This window comes from Mastomys coucha, unplaced genomic scaffold, assembly GCF_008632895.1.
Source record: "Mastomys coucha isolate ucsf_1 unplaced genomic scaffold, UCSF_Mcou_1 pScaffold8, whole genome shotgun sequence".
In the NCBI taxonomy this organism is placed as follows: Eukaryota; Metazoa; Chordata; class Mammalia; order Rodentia; family Muridae; genus Mastomys; species Mastomys coucha.
Window position 1 is genome coordinate 23,113,736 of NW_022196914.1, and position 21,532 is coordinate 23,135,267.

The 21,532-nt window shown below is 46.1% G+C and overlaps 1 protein-coding gene across 1 annotated transcript in view; it reads left to right on the top strand.

Annotated features, from left to right (window-relative positions):
- The window catches only part of Ankh (ANKH inorganic pyrophosphate transport regulator), a 127,046-nt gene that overhangs the window by 79,030 nt on the left and 26,484 nt on the right, over positions 1 to 21,532 (top strand). The window contains exons 3-7 of the mRNA XM_031360422.1: positions 4,528 to 4,646; positions 7,812 to 7,895; positions 14,988 to 15,158; positions 17,440 to 17,574; positions 19,802 to 19,894. Coding sequence (XP_031216282.1) covers positions 4,528 to 4,646; positions 7,812 to 7,895; positions 14,988 to 15,158; positions 17,440 to 17,574; positions 19,802 to 19,894 — 602 coding nt within the window. The remainder of the gene's footprint in view (positions 1 to 4,527; positions 4,647 to 7,811; positions 7,896 to 14,987; positions 15,159 to 17,439; positions 17,575 to 19,801; positions 19,895 to 21,532) is intronic.

Below are 21,532 nucleotides of genomic sequence, written 5' to 3' on the forward strand. Positions count from 1 at the left end.
GTTTGGTCGTTTTGCCCCATTGCCTGGGCTTTTTTAGACTGGCTGTCTAAAAAAGCAGGGCTCCAGGTGGCAGGTGGAGGCACAAGCATCCTGAAGTCAAGAGTCAGAGGCACTACACCACTGCATTGTTTCATTTATTATCCTACTGACGGGAACACATTGCTAGCCAGCCCAGGGCCAAGGAGTGTGCACATAAACTATTCAGTGTGGTAAAGGGAACTGAAACATCATAGAGTGTTTCTATAAAGAGACAAGAGGAACTTAGGACATTTATACAATCACTTCTTTTCGGCATGATGAGTTCATCCATGTTTTTAATCTATAGTTATCAAAACCCGGGTTATATCCTGGTTGTTCACTCAGTAATACAATGTATCCTCTGGTGAGAAGCCAACACCCATAGTAACTTATAAGTCCCACTTTGCCAAGTATACCCGTGAGGCTTTGGTGCCCATGTTATAATCTCATATTTACTTGCTTATATTATTATGCATGGTTCCAGGATCTTTCTTCTCCAAAGCCTTGTCCATATGTGCACCTCCCATCCCTGTGCTTTCCAGATAAACACTGCATAGTACAGAACTTAGTGGGATCTATTATATGTCAGTGTCCCAGCCCTCATGCAGAAAGCTGTCCCCTTCACAGCTGGGTGATTGGCACGGTGCCTCATATGAATAAGTCATTCAACACATATTTGTCGAAGAGATTTAAATGTGATTTATCAGCCAGTAAGTACACACTCTTTGGAAGCAATACATACATTAGAAACCCAGGATGAACTTGCTAGCTCCACAAAATGCCTCACAAGTAGAACTCAAAGGGTCAGTAAATAGTCCTGGAGAGACTTTTACACACTGATACCTTAGGAATTTGAATTGGGTCAGGCGTTCTGAGTTTTACATGTTGCAAATGTGCGGATTATAATTTACTTAAATGGATGGGACCTCAGTTCCCAGAGACTGTCTTTTGTCTACTGCCTTTCACTGAAGTGAATATTTTATAGTTTGCAGTAAGTACCAGTATCTACTAGCCCTGCCTGTTTGAGAACCGCTGATTGCAGAAAGGGCTGTTGTCAGTTGGCCGAGGTTATTGGGTCTATGAATTTTTAGGACCTTCCTCTCTTTGATCTGGTTTAAAGCCTCCGACCAGTTCATAGGTCAAGCAACTGTCCCCATGCTCTTTGCAGTCATAAAACCTGCTTGCATCTGTTCAGAAGCTTTGTTAAATTTTGTGGCAGAACACTCTGGTAAGGCAATTGGTAGAAGTTGAAGCTTACCAAATATTGCCAAGGCAGCTAGAGTAGTCACCAGAGATTCCATGCAAAGCACCTTACACAAATCACCATAGCCACTTCAGCTGGGTTGGAAATAGCTCAACAGCTGACACAAGAGAGTGGAGTTGGGGAACAGGAGAAATGGGGTGCAAACAGGTTCTGGGATTTTATACACACAGTCGTCTAGAGTGGAAACGGCTGCTGAGTTACAATCAGATTCCTCTACCATAGAAAGGATAAATAAGAAAATCTGAAAGAAAAAGCTGTCTTTGGCCTCCAAGTTTCCTCTTTAGCAGCTGAAACAGGAAGGTTCTAAAGTAGAAACTAGAGAAATGTAGCCCCTGGGCCTGTGAATCCCAGATGCTCCTGAAGCTGGCCCCAGGGAGCTGGGCAGGCCCCAGGGCTGGAAGAACAAGGTGGTACTTACTTACAGAGACAGAGCTGAGAGGCCCCACAGGCCCTGAGCCACCATTAACCTTTCTGTGTTTACCCAGGGACCCTACAAAAAAGCTCCATCTTGTTGCTTTATCTAAACTACATCATCGCAAGTGTCCAGATACTTATTGCCATCAATTTCCCCATGCCTAGGCAACAGGTGCAGATCACACGCCTTGCTGTGAACCGCACACACTCACGGCCCCTTCTTTTCTTGCTGCCCCAACCAAAGTCTAAAACAAAAACACCTTTCTCAGAACCAATCTGTAGTCATTTGTTGGGGCTGCTGTATCAAAATACCACAGACTGTGCAGCTTAAAGGACAGAAATGGGCAGTCTTGCAGGTCTGAGATCAAAGTGTAACAGGCCTGCTTTCTTCTGAGCACTTTGAGGAATAACTTGCCCTTTGCCAAGCTCCTTGGTTCTGAGACTTTCCTGATAGCCTTTGGCATGGCACTGCATCACCCAGTCTCTGCCCTCACAAGGACTCCCCCCACCCCCTGTACATAGCTGTCTTTGTATCCAATCTCTCCCTTTTACAAGGTCACTAGTCATATGGGGTTGGACACCCACCCACTCCAGTATGACCTCATTGTATATCTGCAATAATTCTGTGGATACATAAGGTCACATTCTGAGGTCCAGGGGTTAGGACTTTGATGTTTGAACTTCAGGGAGACATGGTTTGCTCATGTCACCACCATTCTGGCCCTCAGCCTTCCCCTATCCCATGGTCCTCAGTGTCAGCCTGGTAGTCAGATCCTGGCATGCTCCATGGACTATAACCTTTACCAGGGCTTTTCACCCACAGCTATTCATAGCAGCCCCGTGCTCTTGCCTGTGCCGTCGCTGCCTTTATTCCAGGCATTTCTGCCAGAGTAGGGGTCTCCTTGCAAGGCCCTGCCCAGGTGAACATCTGTTGATTGCATTAAAACACACACACAAGTAAATAGCATCAGTGATTAAGAGCCCATGGCTCTGCCCCCAGTGGAGACTATGTGTGAGATGCAGGACTCTTGCCTTCCAGCTCTGAGTGTCCCTCCGCTGGGCGCTGGTCTGAATGTGCCTCTTGTGGCACTACAGACTCAGACTAAAGCTCTCACGCTGCCTTCCAGGGTCAGTTCAGGCCACCTGTCTACTTCTCATCTCTGTCAGGGCTTCTGGTCCAAATGACAGCTAGGAGCTCAGCTGTGTCCTTCCCACCCCTTGCTTTAACAAGTCTCATCTTCACATGCTCCTTTTTTGTTTCAGAATGTCCTCTCCCTGGGCTTCCTTTCTTGCCCCTCAGTGGCTTTGACAGAGCTGCCACTCTTCTAACCCGATGCCTTTCTTTCTTACCTCTGCATTGTCTCTCGGTTCTCACCTCAACCCTGCCTTGCTCTCTGGACATCAGAACTGTCTTAGCTCCTTCCCGCTGGACTCAGCTCTTGCCCAGTAGGACCTCTGCAGTTCCTAGTGATACATCTCAGGTTCCTTCCTAAAGGCTGTTTTCAAGGTTGTAGTACCACAAAATCCTTGTGACTCAAGACTGATTGTGATGAAGGAGCATTATCTCCACCGACTAGTTTGTGGAGTGATAGGTTGCTCCAAACTCTGGCGTGAGGGTCTTCTTTTTCCCTTTAGCTTGATTATAATGTCAGATCCATGTCCGAGTATCACATGTTTACACATTCACAGTTCTGAGAGTGAAACTTAACATGGTAGCATCTACTGGCAGAGCACGTGGAAAGCCTTGTAGAGCTTGGATTCATTTTGTCTTAACTTGTATCAGTGAGATCAAAGCTAGCACAGCCTGTCCTTTTGAGGATTCAGGTCCTCAAGTCCTGCCTCTCTTTCTCTTGCTTGGTGAGTTTGTATACAACCCACACATGTATGTGTTAGATGCCCTTTGCTTCACCCTCACATCATGACAGGTCGTGACACTGGAAGACTCCTAAAACACCATCTGCATATCACTTTCTACTGCATAGGACAATTCTGGCATTGGTCACCCTCTTCACAAGAAGTGGCATTGAGCACTGCCAAGTGTCAAAAGCTCACTTTAAAACTTGTGCAGAGGGCTGGAGAGATGGCTCAGTGGTTAAGTGCACTGACTGCTTTTTCAGAGGTTCTGAATTCAAATCCCAGCAACCACATGACGGCTCACAACCATCGATGTAAAGAGATTAGATGCCCTCTTCTGGTATGTCTGAAGACCTAATAGTATTTAAAGATTTATTTATTATTATAAATGAGTACACTGTAGCTGTCTTCAGGCCACCAGAGTAGGGTGTCAGATTTCATTATGGGTGGTTGTGAGCCACCATGTGGTTGCTGGGATTTGAACTCACAACCTTCAGGAGAGCAGTCGGTGCTCTTAACCACTGAGCCATCTCACCAGCTCCCGACCTACTAGTATTTAAATATTTATTTTCAACTATTCCCATCAAGCATTCTGTTGTAACATCAAATACTATCACAAATGCACCATAAGAAATCAAGACTTAGCAGATACAGAGAAAAATCAGCTCACTAAGCATCTTTCAGTGAGTAAGACGATATCATTCTGAGATAGCTATGCTTTATTGGGGAGGATACAGTCTGATCTCCTTTGCATAGTGAAACTCACATGCTTACCTCACACACTAATAAAATTCTGGGTCACTGTAAGCCACACCCACCCCCAGTAGAAGAATGAGATTATACAGGATTCTCTTAGAGCTTTTCTGACTTTCCTACAACCAGGCAGATAAGACATTTAAACTTATTTTAAGTTTTCTAGACAAAATTCATGTAAACTACCTTTTTCTAAACACCTTGTTTGTTTTGGTCCCTTGCAGCCTACAGCGACTTAGGGTACTACATCATCAACAAGCTCCATCATGTGGATGAGTCTGTGGGGAGCAAAACACGAAGGGCCTTCCTGTATCTCGCTGCCTTCCCTTTTATGGATGCCATGGTAAGTGGAGGAAACTGTGGGCTTTCCTCCTCCTCCGTAACAGCAAAGTGCGTCGATTACAGCATTCGCTCTTTTAAGTATGTTAGTGTGTCTGGTTCAAGCGTAGAAGAGCGTTCATGTTTCTATGCAGTCAGCTTCCAGGGCCTCTTGTGCTACAGCTGTTCCCATTCCACGCCCTATCCCAGAAACTGCGCTCTACTTTCTGCTTCTATGAATGTGACTGTGTTAAGGTACTGCACGAGCGGGGCTCAGACATTGTTCATTCTCTCCTGCCTGGCTGATTTCGTTTTAGATATTGTCATTGTTCTCTCTCTGTTACAGAATGTGCCAGGGTTTCATTCCTTTGTAAGGCAAAATGTTTCCTGGCATAGATATAATACATTTTGCCTATTTACTCATTTGTAGTTTCCATTTTTTTGGCAACTGTGATTAAAATTATGAACATGCGTGTACAAATAACCTTTTGAGTCCCTACTTTCAGTTCTTTGGAGATATAGTATATGTTAATATATATTATTATGTGTATTATATATATGTTGATTTTTAATTAATTTTAAATTTTGTTCTGAGGAACCATTAAGTTCATTCCCATGGCAGCTTATCAGTTTTGCCTACAGTGTAGGTGGGTTCCAACTGACCCAGTTAGCCAGCGTCTCTCATAATTTATAGTAATTATATATATTTGCCACAAATTATAGCAGACAGCAAGAGAGCACAATTGAACATTCTGATTTGGTTATCATGTGTTTTTTTATGGTTGGTTTCAGTTCCAGGAGATGGGGGCTACACTTGCTCCGTGTGTGATGTGAACAGGCAGGTTTCACAATGTGCTTCTCCTGAACCTCCTGATGGGAGATGTCCTTACTAGGTCACCAGTCTTATGCTGGAGACCAAGAACTTTATTTCTTCATTTTGGTGTAGCTATACAGAGACAGTACAAAGTTACCAACATCTAGTAGCTAATAATAAATTCTTCCATTTGGTGCCTTTGTAAATTACTATTGGTGGGAGGCTTGGGTCACCAGTGGACAGCTGCACCTGAGTTTTCCTCTCACTACTTGAGCCAGCTGTGTTGCCCCTAATAGCTGATGCAGGTGAACCCAAGGACGGGTCAGAGACACTATACTGTCCTCACACAGCACACAGGAGCCTAGAGCTTTTTGAGTCAAGTCTTCATGCCGAAGCAGTTAAGGTTGAGCTGGATAGACTGAGCCTATGATGTCACTCGGTCCTTCCTGTAAACTGGAAGTGGGGATCTAAACAGAGAGTGGTAATTACACAGTGAATTCTGAGAACTCATGACTTCTCATAGAAGGCTTTGCAAACTCTTAGATGCTTTGCCTTCTGCCCCCTGCCAGCTGTTTCATTTGCCACAACAGCATTTTTAAAGCTCAGTACAAGTTAAGCATCTCTCACCCCAAACCCCAGACCCAGATCTCAAAAACCAAAAGTTCCCTTAATGGTACCACATCTGGGAAATCAGACACCCAATTTCATGTGTGAGAAACTGAGTCATACACAAAAATACTTTAAATACTATATATAGAGACTTACTTCAGACTCTGTATAAAAAGTACAAATTTTATGTTTAGACCTTGATCCTGACCTCTGGTTATCTATCTACCTATCCATGTATCATCCATCTATCCATGCATCTATCCATCATTCATCATTTATCCATATCTATCTATCTATCTATCTATCTATCTATCTATCTATCTATCTATCCACCCATCTACCAACCTATTGATATCTATATCTAGCTGAGTTCTTCTAGACCTCTCTATCTACCTATCCTTAGATATAGATTTATAGTAATGAACATTTCTAAGAAGCACTGCTCTCTCCCTCATTCACCTAGACACATATCTGCACATGCGCACATGCAAGTAAATACCTGCACCATAATCCTGATAACTTAGTTGGGGAGATAACTTTTAAGAAGTCATGCAACTTTCCACCCAGATGGCATTAAAACAGCAAGACAACCTACACAGTGCTATTACAAAAGTTAGCTACATCCTTTTTAAAAAAACATTTGACACATTGAGGCCTTGGAGCTCGGGAAGGAAGTAAAGGCAGCAGCTTAAACAAAATCTCAACCTAGGCTGGGTGATCGGCTCATCCTGTTCTGCTCAGGCGCCATCTTATTTCTCTGTGTTCTAGTTTGCTTTCTGTTGCTGTGATGGAGATCAGGGCCAGAAGCAGCTTGGGGAGGAAAGGGTTTATTTTATCTCACAGCTCCAGATTGTAACCCATCATTGAGCAAGCCAAGGCAGGAGCTGGAGGTAGGAACCAAGCAGATACTATGGAGGAACACTGTTTACTGACCTATTTCCTGTGGCTTGTTCAGCCCGCTTTCTTATACAGCTTAGGCCAACCTGTGTAGGAGTGGCACAGTCTATAATGGGCCAAACCCTTCTATATCAGTCATCAACCAAAACATACCCCCCACAGACTTGCCTACAGAGTATTCTAATAGAGGCATTTTCTCACTGGAGATTCTCTCTTCTGAGATGAACCCTGGCTTGTGTCAAGGTGACAAAAATCTATCCGGCAGTCTGTTGCTCCAATCGGCCATTGAGATAAAACATGAAATTCTTACACAGATCCTGTTGTGAGCATCAACTTCCACACCTGCTGCCAGCTGAGCTTTGGCTTGCCTATTCTAGGGCCTTCCTCCCAGTCTCTCTCAAACACACAGAACCAAGCTCAGATCCAGGAGATCACATGCTCGCAGAGCCCTGATCTGCTCTTGAGCTGATGACTTCAGCCGCTTGGAACCACCTTGGAACCCTCGCTCTAATGCGCTGTCTGGAAGGGAAAGGCATTTGGGGATCAAGAGTGCTCCAGGGGAGCTCTTGTGTCCTCCACTCTTGTTAGTCAGCTTCCAGCCAGAGACCAACCCAACCAGTCAACTTACCTCCTCATCAGTGCTACTGAATAAATGTGTGCCATTATCCACTCCTAGCCACCAGAGGAAGTTACTTATACCAGCAAAAGGCTTGGCAAACCCACTGCTATGATCCTTAGAGGTACAGAGTATATCTTAGGAATAGGTGGTAAGCTGTAAATGCAAGAAACACCATAATCCTAGCTGTGCCTCTCACTGAAATTTCTGTTTTTTCCTCTCACTGAAAATTCTGTTTTTTTTTTTTCCGGCAGGCATGGACTCATGCTGGCATTCTCTTAAAACACAAATACAGTTTCCTGGTGGGATGTGCCTCAATCTCAGATGTCATAGCTCAGGTAACTATGGTCTGTGTGTCTGTCCTAGCTTCTCAGAGAGGTCTTCTGATGAATGACCGGCTGGATGGAACTGAGGTGTGGAGCTGTATTTACAGTTATGTCTGTGGTGCTTCCCAGCATTTGGTTTGCATCCCATACAGATTCCCGTGGTTGCTTGATGAGTAAGGGAAGGTAATACAGTATGAGCAGAGTGTGTACAGTCTTGCTAGAATGGAGTTGTTCAGATTTAAGTTAAATTTTTAAGATCTGAACCATCGCTTCTGAGGTGTGAGAATGTGCAGTAATTAGTGCTGGTGAAATGGCTCAGTGGGTAAAGCACATGCTGAGCAAGGATGAGGACCAGAGTATAGAACCCTAGTCCTGGGTAAAATGTGTAACCGTGTTTGTCTGTAATCCTAGCACTGGGGGTGTAGAGACAGGAGGATCCCAGGGGCTTGCTGGCCAGCCAGTCTCACTGAAACAGCTAGCTCCAGGTTCAGTGAGAGACCTGTCTCAGAATGGAAGGTGTAGGGTGAAGGAGAAAGACATCCACAGAAACCTCTGGTCCCCCACATGTGGATACACAAGTGAGGACACACACACACACACACACACACACACATGCATGCACACTCACACAGTGATAGCAGAGTAACACCAACTATGTTTTGGGACAGTCATAAATGGTCACTTTGCCCTTGTCATTGTCCCCATGGCCTCTGTAGGGCCTGAAAGAACAGAGTGTCACATGGTTCCAGAATGAGCACTTGGGACTCATGGAATTATTCTTTTTTCCTGTTCTCTTTCTTTTTTAAAAGTTCATTTCTTATTGTGCGTGGGACACACATAGTAGGCACACATGGAGATCATAGGGCGGCTTTGTGCAGTTAACTCTCTCCTTTCCACCTTTGCCTGGGTTCCGGGAATTGAACTCATGTCACCAGCTCTGAACAGCAAGCCCTTTATCTCCTGACCCATCTTACTAGCCCTGTATCTCCTGACCCATCTTACCAACCCTGTTGCTGTTGTTGTTGTTGCTTTGTTTGGGTTTCTGTTTCTTTATTTGTTATATGATCTTTCTCTATAGTCTAGGTTGACTCTGATCCTCCTGCCTCAGACTGCAAAGCACTGGGATGATTCTTAAGCATGGTTTCTTGTTTGGGTACCGTGAAGCTCTCTCTTTCTCACACATCATTTCCCCACGGTCTTGTTAGGGCTACTATCTCTGTGATGAAACACCCACCGTACAAGTGACCAAAGTAAGTTAGGAGGAAAGAGTTAACTCGGCTTGTACTTCCACATCTTAGCCCATCATCAAAAGAAGTCAAGACAGGAACTCAGGGTAGGATCTTGGAGGCAGGAGCTGATATAGAGCCAGTGAAGGGGTGCTGCTTACTAGCTTGTAAATCATGGCTTGCTCAGCCTGCTTTCTCACAGAACTCAGACCCACCAGCCCAGGGAGCAGTACCCCTCACAGTAAGCTAGGCCCTCCCCATCAGTCACAAAGAAAATGCTCTATAGGCTTTCCTACAGCCCAGATGTTCTGGAGGTATTTTCTTAATTGAGGTGCCCTCTTCTCAGATGACTTTAGCTTTTGTGTCTAGTTGACCTAAAACTAGCCAGCGCGCCCACGTTTTAAAATGAAGCCAGAAGTTGATTCCACGGTCTGACCACATTGTCTGAGAGGAAGCCTTGTGTTTCCCTTCACTGCGCCAGCTCTCAGCCTGACCCTAGCCCTGGCTTCCCATTCCTCTCCTTAGGTTTCTGGGAAGAAGATGCAACCCCTAGTGTATCAGCTATGCAAGTGGGGTGGGGCTTGAGAATAATGTGTTTCTAGAGGAGGGAGGGTTAGACTATCACCTCACACTTTGAAATTCTCCATTCCCCCTACTGGCAGGCGGAGCCTGCATTCCTCCCGGCTGTACACCCCACCTATAAGCCACTGCTTGGAAATCATCTAGTTAAACTGTTAGGTTTGCCTCCCTAAAGACCAAGAATTAAATTTCCAAATTAATTGCATTTACTCCATAGATCACTAGGAAAAGTAATTGAAAATAATTCTTGCTAACATATGTGGATGTGTGTGCCTGAACACCAGCTAGCATCATTCTTTGATATATCTTGTTAATTTTCCTGTACAGCTATTAGAGATTTGTCCCAGTGTTACTTTCTACATCCTCTGAGAGCTGGACTAAGCTGTCTTATCCACTCGTTATTTAATTTGAAGTGAGAGAAACGGCTCAAACGGCTTGCCTTTCAAACAGCAGCAGCAGTTCAGTGGGAGTTTGTAGATGTGCATTATTTCAAAGGCGCAAAGACAAAAGAAAGGCATTCAGCTCTGCCTGAGATAAATATAGTAGGCATCTAGGGACAGGAAAACAAAAAAGCATGCTTATGGAAAAGAGTTTGCCTCACGCCCACAGTCGTTTTCCTCCTTCATTTTCAACCTGGTCCTGGCCCCTGCTTATTGGAAACAACAGTCTGGTTAGGGGAAGGGAAGGAGGCTGGACTCAGATGCTGTCTGACCCCGGACTGTTCCTGGTATTATTTTAAACCTTGTTGTTTGAGTTACTGCCAAAGTTTGTTTGGGAAAATAAATATAATTTTCATTCGTAAGTCTTCTCTTCTGCCCCCATTCCCCGTCCCCGCCCCCCACCTCCCACTCCCAGCCCACCCTGTTTTACTCTGCTCATTACCAGAAACCGTCCTTGAAATCTAATCTGATCATTTGTAAATAGGCCGAATGGAAAGCACTCTGAACTATCTACCTTGCCATTGTCAATGCAAAAACACAATTCTCACCTTCAAAGGACTAGAGATAATTTATTCTGAAGCTAAATATGGGCCGAAATGGCTGAAGAATATAGATTTAGGGCACCATAAATTCCATGCTGGGTGTGGTACTAGTTTGAAGAAGTTTTTATAGTAACAGAACAAAGAAAACCACTTTCTAAATACATTGGTGGAAACAGTATGTAGGCAGGTTTCAGCAAAGCAAAGTGGGGGGACTCAGCTACAAGCCGGGGATGCCTTACTTAGTAGAAACTGGGGTTTTGTCAATACATTCCAAAAGGTTTTATCTGTTAGTGTCAGGATGTCAGGGTCCGACAGAGGTGGACAAGGAATGGTTATTTACAAGGCTAAGGTGGCCCCGGATAAATTGTAATTAGGCCTGCAATAGTTCATCTTCTCTGTAGTTACTGCAGTTCTAATTGACCAGTTAGCCTTGCAGAAGCTGCGATGGAAGGAGAGGCTTTTTCCAGGAACTTTCATAGTACAAATGAATGAGTGAGAAAATAAATAAATCAGTGAGAAAATTGCTTAATAATACTCAGAACTCTAGCAGCAACTCCCAATATAAAAAAAAAATCTCCCCAGAGTTTATGGGTCCACACGACGATACAAGTTGAGGCATGTGACCTGCTCTCCACCTCCACACCGACTCTCGTGCCAGGTGTCCCAGTCAGTTCCAGGTGTCCCAGTCAGTGACATTGCCAGGGGTTTGTTTCATTCCATGATCATCCATGCTTTCATTACTTGTTCAGCATCAAAGTGACAATTCTCCTGATGCTGTTTGTCCTTCCTGGTACCTCCCACACCCTGCCCTCTGCTGAAGCCCACCCTTGCCTTTTGAGGCCATCTAGAAACCCTCTCAGCATTACCAGCTTTCAGCTCAGCCTTTGGCAACTCTCTGACCTTGCCTGACCCTTGGACATGAGCTGGCAGCAAAGTATATAGGCTCAGTGACTTCAGCTGACCCTGGGGAGCTGTTGTACACTTCCCAGGGGATGGCCTCGGTTCCCACTTGGCAGAGGAAACTGAAGCAACCACATTCTTTTCTTGTGGCCACTGTCCTGCAAAGTTAAACCTCCATTCTCCACGTCCCCTCATTTGTAGAGGTGGTATCTTTCAAGGCCACCCTCTCTACCTGTACTTCAGGTGCTTTCTCAGGAGCATTATTAATTAGTTTTCAGTGATCCTTCTGTCCTCCTGGATTATTGTCTGGGCACATACACATACTTGGAAAACACAAGTGCAGCAAGCAGCTTTCTCTGGAGCCACATGTACCTCTTGAGCCACATCCTGTCTTCCTCTTGGTTACTGCACAGCCACTTCTCGGAAGGACAGTTTCTCCTTGCTGCCTCCATTTTTCCCTACTTCCTTTTCAGTGTGTTCCCTACACAGGTCTGCCTTCACCTCGTCAGTTCTCCTAGATGTTCTCCCTAAAGACCTTTAGACCCAGCAGGCAGTCTCCATGGTCTCATTCCTCAATAGCACCTCACTTTAGACTCCTCCCTTCTCTCTGTGAAAAATCTAACTCATGCCTATGATAGTCTGGATGCCGTCTGCTACCCCCTCCCCGCCCATTTCACATACAGGAAGGTTGGTCTCTGTAAGAGGTGGAGCCTTAGATAATTTATGTCTGCCCCTGGAGGAACTGTAAGATTACAGTCTCTCTGGTTTCATGAGTTCAAGTTTCCTGTCACACACACTCCTTCCATTCCCATCATCCATAAAGTGACACACAGCCAAGGTAGGCAGACAGGTCCTGCTGGAGCCTACACTGTGCTATCCAGGATGCCTAGCCTCTAAATCTGCATCAAATAAGCCCTCCTCTAGAACAAAACACATTCATGTTGTCTCCTAAGTTTATAGCATGTACAATGTGACTGTGATTCCCCCATTAAATATCCATAGCCTCACCTTCTCCAGACAAAGCTACCCATGGGCCCCTGGGCGACATTCACACTCAGGTCCTACAACGACACCCAGAGCCGGAACTGAAGATCTTCTATAGCAAGAATTGTGCCAAGTAAATTGGCAGGTGCAGTCACCTGGTTAGAGATGTAGGCGCCACCCTGGGGGCCTCTCCCTTTATCATGAAGGGTTATGTCCTAGCCCTTAGAGTCTCTTCCTTTCGCTGTTGCCCCTTCTGTGGCTGTCACTTACACTGACTGGAAATCCTCCCTTCCTACCCACAGTGGTGAGCAGCCTCCTCACTCACTCCTACCCAGCTGCCCTGGCTCCCCACTGTTCTTAATCACTAAGATCCCGACCACCTCGGCCTATGATTAGAGGGGTGCTTGCAACTCTCAGTCCTAAGGCTGCCTGGTGGCAAGCTGGAATCCCGCAAGCCCTTCTGCCTGTCTAGCCCCAGCACTGTCCCCTTCCCACCTTGCTCTCTGGTCCACAGTCCAGCTACCACAGCTTCTCACAGCCTCAGCTCCCCCCACCTTCTTCCTGTTCCTCCCACTTCTGCTCAGTGTAAAGGTCTCAGCTCAGGCAGTGCCCCCAGTCATGCTTCCCCACTGCAGGGACTCTGTCCTGACAGGCAGTGTGTGCTCGCTGGCCCATTGTTTGGTTAGTGTGTCTGTCCTCTGCACTAGACTGTTAGCCCCATGAAGTCAGTCTGGGACTGACTCTATCACTGAGTACGGGGGCTAGCCTGGGGCCAGTACACGCTTTCACTGGGAACATCCTCACACTAACACAGCAGGTTCTTTCTGAACGTAATGAGACATGCTTTTGGTGGCCATGTCAGATGCAGAAATGTGGTTCTGAACTAGACTGTAGAGTGCACAGGTGTTATTTTGCCTTGGTAAGTGATGTGGTTTGCCATGAAAAGATAAGGCCTGGGGCAGGTGCTGGGCTACATGCTTCAGTCTGTTAATGGTTTTAGGGGAAAGCTGACAGCAGCTTCACCCTGGCCTTAGGAGCTCCCCTGAACAAGCCCATCCACCTGTCACCCTTGTGCTGGATGACTGCTATCTTGTCACCCCACATGCTTACTCCTTTCTGGTGCATCTCTCCCTCTTGTCCAGGTCCTCCTCCACAGCCCTGCTCCTCAGGCTTCTGTCCTGACAGCTAAGGATTCAGAGGACATGCTGAGTTTCACATTCCCCCTCCACACAACTAGGTTTTAGGCTTTACGTATCAATCACCACTAGGGTTTTACAGTGCACTTTATGTAAAAATGTGGAGCTTGCTATGGTTATCCTACTCCCAGCATGCATAAAAGGGCATCCGAAGGAGTTCTGACTAGTTAGCAAAGCCAGTAGGCATTGTGTCCACCACCCCAAGTGCCCAAGCTTCTGACCCATCCACTGTGTCCCAGCAAAGCATCCTCCTGCTGGTCTTCATATCTTTCAGCTCACTGCCTTTGGTCCAATTCAAAGTAGCATGGGGACATCATGGGGGTCCTTACTCCATCACTCCCTATTATGTCCTCTTGGCATGGCAATTGGGTGAATGAGATAGTGAACACCTCCCCAGCTTGTGTCTGCCCAAGTCTCCCATGTTCTCGGCTGCCTACTCATAGTGGCATATCCATGTAGCTCCTCTGTCCTCTATGTTCTGAGGACCCAGTGTTGAGGTTGGTCACATTTCTAGCCGCTGCAGGATGAGAAGGTCAGCTCATTATAAACTCTGCTTTCGAGACAGAGCCATCCAAGAGAGATTTACACTTCATCATGACTTCAGTCTCTCCTGACTACGGTCACTTCTACCAACCACACAACCCCATTTTCAATCTCTAAATATCACCACTGTGGTTTGGAGTTTTGTGGATGGTAAATATGGAGCCTGTTACTTCCAAGTACAGGACATCGGGGCTCTAACTGGATAAACAACAGGCATTGTAGTCATATGTACTTAATATTTTAATAACTTTCCCAGCTTAGTATTTTATGTATTTTTTTAATTTAGTTTGTTCCATCGTCGTTCCCAGTGGTGTTTGGAATGGCATTTTAGAGTATTTTATCCTATAAATGTTCCTGCCCATCTACCCCTGTGTATCACTGACTGCCATGGGTTTTTCCTCTGGTGTGGAAAAACCTCTGGTGGCCACTGGAGAGGAAGCTAAGGGACCAAAGTTTCTAGGTATTTCTTAGTTGGTGATCTTAACTAGAAGTGCCATTGCCTTAAAAGAGTCTCAATGGTGGATCTAACAGAACCGTGGCTGTGTTCCTCCAGTCAACCCCGAACATTGCATCTGGGTCCCAGAAGATCAGAACCGAGTCAGATCTCTGCATCAGTCCCCGGGCTCAGGGTGGCCTGACCTCTAAGGACCTCATGCCTGCACTCTGATGACCTGCCCTGTCTGTCCTCTCACAGGTTGTTTTCGTAGCCATTTTGCTTCACAGTCACCTGGAATGCCGAGAACCGCTGCTCATCCCCATCCTGTCTCTGTACATGGGTGCACTTGTGCGCTGCACCACACTGTGCCTGGGCTACTACAGGAACATCCACGACATCATCCCGGACAGGAGCGGCCCAGAGCTGGGGGTGCGTGCACATTTTGACTTTTTTGGAATGTTAATGCATGCTCGTTGTACAAAATGACAGGACTTGCTGTGCAATTGTCATATGTGTGTGTATCGAGTGCTGGTCACTCTGATTCTCCCCATCCTTCCCTCCTTCCCCCCCAACCTCCCCATCCCTCTCTGCCTAACCCCCAGGGCAGGGCAGTCTTTACCTGCTCAACCACAGTCTGACCAAGACCCAAGACCCCGAGAATATGACATGAGAACCCCGTGCGATAAGCCCAACGGTCACATGCTAGGGGTTTTCTGAGGGGAAAGCAGTCAGAGCAGCGTGAACTCTGGGGATGGGAATGATCCTAGCCATGACCACCCGCTTTCCCCTGGCCAAAGGAGGAGACTGTGTGTCACTTCTGCTCAAGAGCTTTAGGCACCACACCATGACAGGAAATCGTAAGATACGGCCTCTAGTTTCAAACAGCTGTAACACAGTACTCATACCTCCCTGTACTCTCTGTGGTAATCTCTTTCATGGTCCAGAAGGTTTTAGGGTTTATGAGACCTTTGTGCTTGGGTCTTATCATTTTTAATACTATAGCCCCAGGCTCTGTTTTTATTCTCTGCACTCCCAATTTCTTAGTTGAGCATGTCCTAGGGACTGGGCAGAGCTTTAGGTACTATAGTATGACGGGAAGTCTTAAGATAAGGCCTCTAACTCAATAGGCAATATGGCCAACACAGGAGCAACAATTGTAGGGGCAGGGGAGGGGGACGGACCTAAATAAGTTCAGAACAGAATCTGCACTACAAAGAACCTACAGCCTGCAGTTCTCGTCATGCGGTCTAGGAAGTCTCGTAAAAGTTTGTTAAAAGTCAGTTAAGAATCAAGTTAGGAGTAAAGCACCTGAGCTTTCCCATCACAAGTCATGAGCACTCTGTGCAGGCTTACTTCTACCGCGTGCATTAGACATCATTTCTCTCCATCTAGTTCTGGGGCAGGCAGGAAGGATCATGTCTAACCCTGACCACACTCCAGCCCCAGGCCCCAGCTTAACCAGACAATGCTTTCATGATGTCACAGCAGTAATTGCATTGACCTTGGACCTCACTCTAGGTCAAGGTGTCATTGAAATCCTACCTAGTTATTTCTGCCACTTGGCCAGCCACAGTTATCTTGATAGGACCAATCTCTGTCTCTGTTTATCCCTGTCTCTCTGTCACTGTATCTTTTGATCTATCTATATCTATCTCTTGTGTCTCTGTCTTTGTCTCTCTCTGTCTCTCTGTGTCTCTATCTCTCTCATTGTGTGTCTCTGTCTCTTTGTTTCTGTTTATCTCTCTGTCTCTGTCTTTGTCTCTCTCTGCTCTGTTTATCTCTGTCTCTCTGTCTCTGTGTATCTATCTATCTATCTATCTATCTATCTATCTATCTATCTATCTATCTATGTATCTATCTATCTCTTTGTGTTTCTGTCTCTCTGTCTCTCTTTGTTTCTGTTTATCTCTCTGTCTCTGTGTCTCTACCTATCTCTCTCTTTGTGTGTCTCTGTCTCTCTCTGTCTCTCTCACTCTCTCTCTCTTCCCATTTTCTGCCTCCAGCAGAGGGAAAGAAATCAAAATGCCTGAGGAATCCATGATGTAACTCTTCCCCTCTTAAGAAACAAAACCTAAATTTCGTAACAGAAGCCAAACTTGAAAGGTAGCACATGCCTTGACTGTAGATGTCTTAAGACCTGCCCTGTGCTTCCGTGTGCTTTTGTTCCACTTAGGCCTCTGCTGTGTGTGTGGCTCCTGTGGAGGATTGGGAGGTGGGAGTCTCTGCAGCTGAGCTCAATAGTTCCGCAGTAATTAGACACATTTGTATATATTGACTGATTCCAAAGTAGATTATGATAGCTTTTTATTTTTCAAAGTTACCTCCTACTGACATGGCTTCAAGCCAGCCACTGTGATGACACAAACAGAGACTCATTTGAAACCTGCTTTCTCGGGCCCTGGAGCTGGGCTCCACCTTGTATGGAGGCTGGTTCTGCATATGGAAAACAGTGGTTGCGATCCACCAGGCTTCATCCACTGTGTGCTTTGATTTCACAGTAGCTTGCCAGCTGTCTGAATTAATTTCTAATAAGACTGTACACTTAGTTTTAATTCAACTTGGCATGTCTACAGAGGCTTTTCTGTATATTATTGTGAGGCATAATGAAGTTGCTATTGATTGGCATACAAAGGACAGGCTTTGATTTTTAGGCTGTTTTCTGTTCTACTTCTGGAACCTAATGAGCTTTGACCTCTGTTTCCCAACACAGGGCGATGCAACCATAAGAAAGATGCTGAGCTTCTGGTGGCCTCTGGCTCTGATTCTGGCTACGCAGCGAATCAGTCGGCCCATTGTCAACCTCTTTGTGTCCCGGGACCTTGGTGGCAGCTCTGCTGCTACAGAGGTAGGGAACTTTGTGAGCACATGAGCACATGTCAGCTGATAGAAATGATACATATTTCTTTCTGATACATATTCCTTTCCAGTTTACCGCAAGAGCTCAGACAACTCTAAATCATGACTCAATGACAAAAGGAGCTATGACTGGGTGACTTTTGAAATTTTCCATTTCTATGACTATGAGAGACAATGTCTTCATCCTTCTCATTTAGCACATGAGGAACTGAGGCATAGGAGGGAAAGACAAGATAGAACCTGCGAGAGGCTGGGATGGTGAGACCATCCTAGCTCTCTGACCTGCTTCCCATGGCCCTTCACTATGCTCTCCAAGGTGTCAGCATGCAGCCTCTTCACTGTTGCTGCAAAGAATGATGGGAGAAGCCTGTAGGAACCCTAGCAGTGCCCAGAGCTTCCTCAGTGACCCAGCCTAGCCTCGCCTGCTCTGCCACCTATGGGCTCCTTGACAATCAGCCCTCCTGAAGATGAGGGTCTCCTGTGTGGATTCACTCAAAGCTCCAGAAATGGGTCTAGAAACTGGCTGCCATTCTGCTGGAAGGGTTGACTCATCCCTTCCTTCTTGCAAGTGGGGATCAAACAGAGTGACCTCATTTGTTTCCTCCTCCATTGCCTTCTGGAGAATTAATTCTGTGGCTGGCACCTCTGATCCTTTAGGAAGGCTGGTGGCTTCTCATCAAGGCCTCCTATTTACACCTGGCCTTGACTGCACTGTCAGCAGCTCCCCAGCCTGGAGCATCCTGCCAATTTCCATGTCCTGGGAAGAGCTCCTGTTGGCCAGGAGAAGATGCCGGTAATAAATCAAAAGCAGAATGCTTTCTCTGGCCCCTGCTTGTGCCTGGACTTTTGTATCTGAGTCACAGATGTCATCTTGGGTGGTTGCTATAGTACAGCAACTTCGACAGTCCCATACTGACTTTCCAAGTAAAGCGTATGGAACCCCCCCCCACACACACACACTGATTGTGTGCTAGAACTCCATCTTCCCATACACAAACCAAAAGAGGACAGATTCTGTGTTAGGCATTTCCATATTGCCAGCTATGGCATAGAAGCCCAGCACATGAGGATAAGAGCTGATGGGTCTGTGCTGTGTGCTTATGCCTCAGGCATTCACATGCATTTTAGTCACTTCTCATCAGCCCTGTGTGGTTAATACTACCAGTGCCATTTCTGCAGAGCAACTGAGATGGGAGTCTAAGTTCCCATTTCACATAGGAGCAAAGGGGAGGTTTGTATCTAGGCCTGCCTAACCATGATGCTCTCTTATGCTTTGCCACACCATGCCACGCCAAGTTTCCTCACATAGCTGTGGCCTGTATCATGCCCTTGTGTGCTGGGCACAGTTGCTCTTTACGCTAAAATAAATGAAGCCTGACTTCTTCCTCCACAGAGTTAGAACACCAACTACCAGAGATTAGCTGTAGATGCCAGACTTTGATTTTTGTCCTTTTCATTCATGCAGGAAAAGAAAACCCTTTGTGTGGAAACCTGTCAGTGGCCTTTTCCTGTGTGAAATATTTATTGATATCACAGAATAAAAATGTTAAGTTGGACCTCTAGGACCAAGCAGCCTGAAATGTGTTGTGTTGGAAAGACAGTGGCACAAAGTCACTGACAAGCAAGTGTGCCATGCTGAGGAACAGCATGGAGGTGGAGAAGCAGAGCTGACCTAAGTCTCCACTCCTAGTGTTGTTTTGGGACTCATATAGGAGTTGACGGGATAGCTCAGTGTGGACCAGAGTCTGTATCAACAGCTTCCATCTGTAATCCCAATGCAGGATCCTCTAACAAGTTGGCTAGCTTGATACACCAAATGAATGAGTTCCAGGGAGAAGTCCTGTAGAGCAAGTGAGGAAGATACCCAGTGTCAGCCTGGCCTACACACACACATGCAACACATATACCCACACATATGTGACCACACATGTGCTGAACACCATGTAAGATTGTAGGTGACTTGGGATCTTGGTTAGGCCTTGGATCTGAGGAGGCTGGATTGAAACCTTGGCTTTTTCAGCAGGGAATCTGACCTGTTCTTCATCGGAGTCGTGTGAAACATCATCTTCCCGGTATCCTCTCCACTCTGCGTCAGGCCGTCGTGTGACTAGTGAATACATGGACAGATGTACTTCTAGGCTTGTCACATGCCCTGGCAGATCCTGGAGGACTTCCTGCTGGTGCCCACACTGATGCTGTCTATTTTTCCCTTACAGGCAGTGGCCATTCTGACAGCTACCTACCCCGTGGGTCACATGCCATATGGCTGGTTGACAGAAATCCGTGCTGTCTACCCTGCTTTTGACAAGGTGAGACCTCTATGGCATGGTGTCAGAAACACACATCATAATTATGCCACTTGATGGACAGGGTCTCCAACAAGAAATCCTGGGCCCTTTCTTCTGAGAATGAGGAGGGTGAGGCTTCTCTTGCTGCAGATTCTGTAATAATGTTTTTCCAAATTGGTCTTCCTGTGGTCACATTATTCCTTAAGATGAAATATTGAGGTATTTTCAAGAGGGAAAGTAAACAACCCCCCAAATGAAGCTTGTTGGAATTTGTTCCTGTGGCTTATTATTGTCTAGTCTGTGCCATACCTTGTGGGTGCTGTACTAGATGGCCAAGTTGTGGATGTGTGAGGCAGGGGCTTGACCTCCTATAAGTCATGTGGCTATCTTTGTGTGGCAGGGAGATATGCACAGTGTCTGTGTAGCAGGACTTGTCTCCTGTTTGGGGGTTCTGTTAAAGTATTTTTATTTATGCATATGTGTGTGTTGTGTAAGTCTATGTGCACCAGATATATGCAGGTGCCCTCAGGCCAGGGGACATCAGATCCCTTGGGGTTGGAGTTACAAATGTGGGTGCTGGGAGCCTTCTTCTCTCCAGCTTCTCTCCAGTTTAGCCAGAACCCTCAGTGGCCAGTAGCACTGCCCTCTTATGATTGCTGGTCCCTCTGAAAAAGGTATCTAACCCTTCTGACATCATCTTTAGCTTGGTGGGGACTGTCTTGCTTGTCATTTAATAAATGTCTACTTAATTATACCTCTCTTATTGAAACAAAGAGCTAGCTATATATAATGATATATAATGTTGTAAAAGAAATAAGTGGAAGAGGAGCATCCAGCCTGACACTTGTAGCAAGGTCTACCTTGATTTTTCCTAGCAGTCACTCAGAGCCTTTGTTACCTCTGTTTTCTCTTACCCCTAATGAATATGTCAAGAAAGGCCCCCAGCCACGGTCTCCAGCAGCTCAAAATGGGCAGCTGGGCTCTGGTACTTAACTGTCACTGCACCTGCTCCCTCTCCTCTGTTCATTTAGTTTTAAGCTCTGCCACCTTACTCTGGGAGGTGACCATGCTACCAGCCTCCACCTGGCTTCCCTTGAATTGTCAGACAAAACACATATGCACAGTTTGTTCCTTTTCAACTTGCCTTATGACACAATTGCTAGGCGCTACTATCTCCCACCTGGAAAAGCATGCCCTTAATATTTTTTCTCTGCTCCTCCCACCTGCTGTAAACTTCATTGGCTAGTCCTACCTAATCCCTGCCAAACATCCATGACCACCCTCCTGTAGCAGTGGCCACAAGCCTCACCTCCTCCTGAGACCTCATATGATCGCTGCGTTCTCCTCCCTCCAAAGCATGGCAGACACTCCTCATCTCCTTCCTTGAGCCTACCTTCTTCTCTGGGTCCTGGAAGTCCCATCTGTACCTTCCACCCAGCAATTGGCCCCAGCTTTCTTTACTGACAGATCAAGAACCAATTGGGGAACAGGACATTAACAACAGAACCGCCCCCTACAATCCTCCCCTAGCCTTCACTCCAACTACTTGTGGGCACAAAAGACCCATGAAGTCATGCAAACAAGGCCAGGCCAGAGCTCACAGTGCTGGCTTGGAAAGCTCATCGTGCCCGCTCTGGAAATACCTCCTTTTCAAAGGCC